General features: G+C 44.5%; 1 protein-coding gene across 1 annotated transcript; it reads left to right on the forward strand.

Annotated features, from left to right (window-relative positions):
- The first annotated feature begins 1,200 nt into the window (after nucleotides 1–1,200).
- On the forward strand, nucleotides 1,201–3,329 carry LOC141835117 (transcription factor NIGT1-like). Its single transcript, XM_074722548.1, has 5 exons — nucleotides 1,201–1,562; nucleotides 1,637–1,836; nucleotides 1,939–2,200; nucleotides 2,301–2,377; nucleotides 2,843–3,329. Exons 1-5 carry the CDS (start codon nucleotides 1,349–1,351, stop codon nucleotides 3,125–3,127), a joined length of 1,038 nt encoding a protein of 345 aa, XP_074578649.1. The 5' UTR covers nucleotides 1,201–1,348; the 3' UTR covers nucleotides 3,128–3,329.
- Nucleotides 3,330–3,532: the final 203 nt, after the last annotated feature.

Here is a 3,532-nt window from a genome sequence, read left to right on the forward strand (position 1 = left end):
AATTTTTGGAATACCATCCCCGACCCATCCCCGCTTTTCGAGATTCGGGGATTCCCCATCCCCATCCCCGCTTTCTCGGATTCGGGAATTCCTCGATCAAAATGGGATCGAGGAACGGATTCCCCATCGGATCCGGATCTAATTGTCATTCCTAAAGATGGCTTTGGGGACTCAAGCTGAGCCCAAGACTGAACTCCGACTATGCCTGGAGCGTGATTTGGGTTCGAAATGAGGGGCATTCCTTTCTGGTGGGATGATGTTCGTGTTGACCTGTCTTGCCACATCGGTCGGAATCTTGGCCTACGCGGGACTTCTGACGTTTGCCACATTAGTTTAGACCTTGACCTCCATATGACTTTGCGCGTCCGTCATGGCACCCGCATCACATAGCAATTTCATTTTCCTAGTCTTCTAATTCTGGAAAAAAAGTTTATTTTAAAATGTCGACCATTTGACTTCTCATTAGCTGAAAAACAGAGGGAATATAAACAACTTATTGACTCTGAAAAATTACCATGTCAGCTGCTGCTGAGGATCCTGAACCATTACCTAAGAATTGTTTTCATCAACGTATCAAATGAGAATCCATTGGCTGCAATCCCAATACCCCAAGCATGCTAAAATAATACTCCATGAAATGGAAGAAGCCGTCAAAGTATCCACAAGGCAGCAGGTATATTCTCTGCACCAACGCCCAAATTGTTTATTGACGAACTTTCTTGGCCTCTTGCGTGATCCATCTCTTCTTGCCTCTTCGTGGTGCTCAAAGGCCATTCACAGGGCTCGAACCGTCCGTAATGAAAGATTCGGCCAAATCTGTTCCTGTCTCAGTTTCTTCACCAGATCTGCAGGCTGCAGGCGTGTCAAACGGAGCTCGTCTTCGTTGTAGATTCCGTTCGGATTCCGCACCATCAACCAAACCCACCCAAACCGTCGGATCGACGCGTGTCGAAGATCTGACCACTTCTCGGTCTGTTGCGCTCGTCCGGTTCCTTCGATCTTATCCCGTCTGACGTCAGCGCGGGCCCACCGTTTACTAATGGCGGAATCGCACTGGGAATATTCAAAGCACCAGCCGCCCTCCCGTGCTTTCTCCATGTGACGCCCGCTATTTACGAAACGCTACCACTTGATCGTAACCGTTTTGTAAGTGTCGTAACGGATTAGGGGGCGTTTTAACGTGTACGCGACGCCTCGTCTTTGATTTCTTTCCCTCTACAGGAGTCCCATCTCCATTGGCTGCCTGCGTCTCTCGCTTCTTCGTTTCCTGTTCCACCTTCTCTCTCCCAAACCGTTTCTTGTCTTCTTATGTGATACGGCCTCTTCTCGGTTTCTCCACATCAATTTGATGAACAAAGCGAAGCGAAGCACGATACTTCTTCCATCGATCCCTCTTGTATCTTCGCGTTCGCCGTATGATCACGAGGTGTTTGACCTCGGCTCCCATTACCAAGCCATGGATTTATCTTGCAGTGACTACGTCCGCGCGCTCGAGGAGGAGCGCAAGAAGATACAAGTGTTCCGTAGAGAGTTGCCTCTTTGTATGCAGCTCGTCACTCAAGGTGATTTATTTACGTGCGATCGGGAGTTTGTTGCATCAATTTCTTAAATAATGTAGTGCTTATTTTGTTTACAGCCATTGAAAGCTTCAGGCAACGGATAGATGATAGGCCGGTTCTGGAGGAGTTCATTCCGTTGAAGCCGAGCTCGTCATGGTCCTCGAAAGAGAGATTAACAGATTGTCAGAAGAGCATGCCACCGCCGGCGACCGGATCGTCTGAGAAGTTGGATTGGCTTAAGTCGGTCCAGCTGTGGAATCAGAGTGCAGAAACCGAGGTTGTGAGAATATTTCACCTGCTTGATTATATTAATTTTGTGCTCGTTGTGGTATAATTGTGAGTTTGTGACTAATTATCGATGTGTTCCATTCGTGATTAGGAGCCTCCTCGTCCTCCTGTGAAGCCGATAGCAGTCAGTGCTAACGGAGGAGCATTTCATCCGTTTGTAAGAGAAAATAAAGTTGCTGCAGCGGCAAGCTCAAATGCTAGCAAAGGAGACGTTTGTGTTGGAGGAGATGATGGTGGCGGTGATGACAAGAAGGAAGGTCAGTCTCAGTCTCATAGGAAGACAAGGCGGTGTTGGTCGCCGGAGCTCCACCGCCAGTTTCTCCATGCCCTCGAGCAGCTCGGTGGCGCTCAAGGTACGTACGTAGTGTTCATACATATCAAACCTTTGAAAGTTATCTTTCACATTTATACATAATTATAGTAGAACAAAATCACCATCGATTAAGTTTGCAGTTGCAACGCCGAAGCAAATTAAGGAGCTAATGAAGGTGGATGGCCTGACCAACGATGAAGTTAAGAGCCATTTACAGGTATCTTTAATCAGAGTTTAGACAAAACTGTAATCTAGCTTTGGAACATTCTGATGAATCTTATCGCGATTCTTTACATGGCAATTGTTTGCACTTTTTTTTTTATCAATTTGATCGATTGTAATCGACCATGATTGAAATATACAAGCCCTTTATTTGGTCGTACTCTACATGGACCACAATATTATCGATCGACCCAATTCTTTTTCATCAGAAAACTCATTGGAGATCCACTTTTACTGCTTCATCTGATTTAACTAGCTTCCTCAGCTGAATGGTTGAGAGTTAGGAGCAGATATAATGTGATGATCTTGTCTATTAGTAGGTGGAAGAAGCTCCAAAACTGCTTTACCTTTTATTAAAATATTCGTCTAACAAACTGCTTCAGTTTTGTCAGTGTATTGCACTGCTCTCCATCTTGGACAGAGACTAAACTGCAGTTAAATTTCCCAATGCTTTCTGCAGAAATATCGACTATACCACCAGAGGCAAAGCCCTGAAGCTAAAAGCAGCGATAGCATCCACCATATTCCACAGTTTGTGTTAATGAGAGGCATATGGGTTCCTCCTCAGGAATCCTCAGCAGCAGTAGAAATTGCTGGCTCTGGTCCACCTGCTCCTGGTGTTTACACCCCTGTGGCTGCACTCGCATCAGACTTGAGATTCAAGCAGCAGAAGCATAATAATGATGATGATGGTGCATCCAACTCTTCCTCTTCACAGACAACAACAGCCTTCACCTCAGAGTAACTGAGACCTTAACACTCACTCTCCTTCATATGGAATAAAATCGGCAGGCTAAATGTATGTGAAACAGTTTGATTTGAGATTGATTACTTAGGGTTTTTGGTGACACACTTCAGCCATACTGTTAGCTTTGTACTTTTTACATTGTTTAGACGATAAGATTTAGCATTGCTGTTGTAAGATTGCTGAGCAGTATTTTTTTTTATTCCTTGGTATGAGGTTTTAATTAACTTGAAGAATTTAGGGAGAATGGAGTGATTGGATAAGGATGGAAGACAATGACACTATCTTATCTTATCATGCAATGACAAAGATATCCAATAATTGACAGCTTTTAGGATAATTTTCGGATTATGTTGCCTCTTATCCTTTGCTTGCCCAAGTTATTTATTTAATTAATATCTTGTG

The sequence above is a fragment of the Curcuma longa genome, chromosome 1 (genome assembly GCF_044706935.1).
Source record: "Curcuma longa cultivar G26 ecotype Majalengka, Jawa Barat chromosome 1, ITB_CL_G26_1.1, whole genome shotgun sequence".
In the NCBI taxonomy this organism is placed as follows: domain Eukaryota; kingdom Viridiplantae; phylum Streptophyta; class Magnoliopsida; order Zingiberales; family Zingiberaceae; genus Curcuma; species Curcuma longa.

Bases quoted from the DNA above. Each gene is read 5' to 3' on its own strand.
- LOC141835117 (XM_074722548.1), top strand. From the start codon at position 1,349: ATGAACAAAGCGAAGCGAAGCACGATACTTCTTCCATCGATCCCTCTT. The intron at 1,837-1,938 runs GTTGTGAGAATA...ATTCGTGATTAG, and splicing joins ATCAGAGTGCAGAAACCGAG to GAGCCTCCTCGTCCTCCTGT. The intron at 2,201-2,300 runs GTACGTACGTAG...TTAAGTTTGCAG, and splicing joins GCAGCTCGGTGGCGCTCAAG to TTGCAACGCCGAAGCAAATT.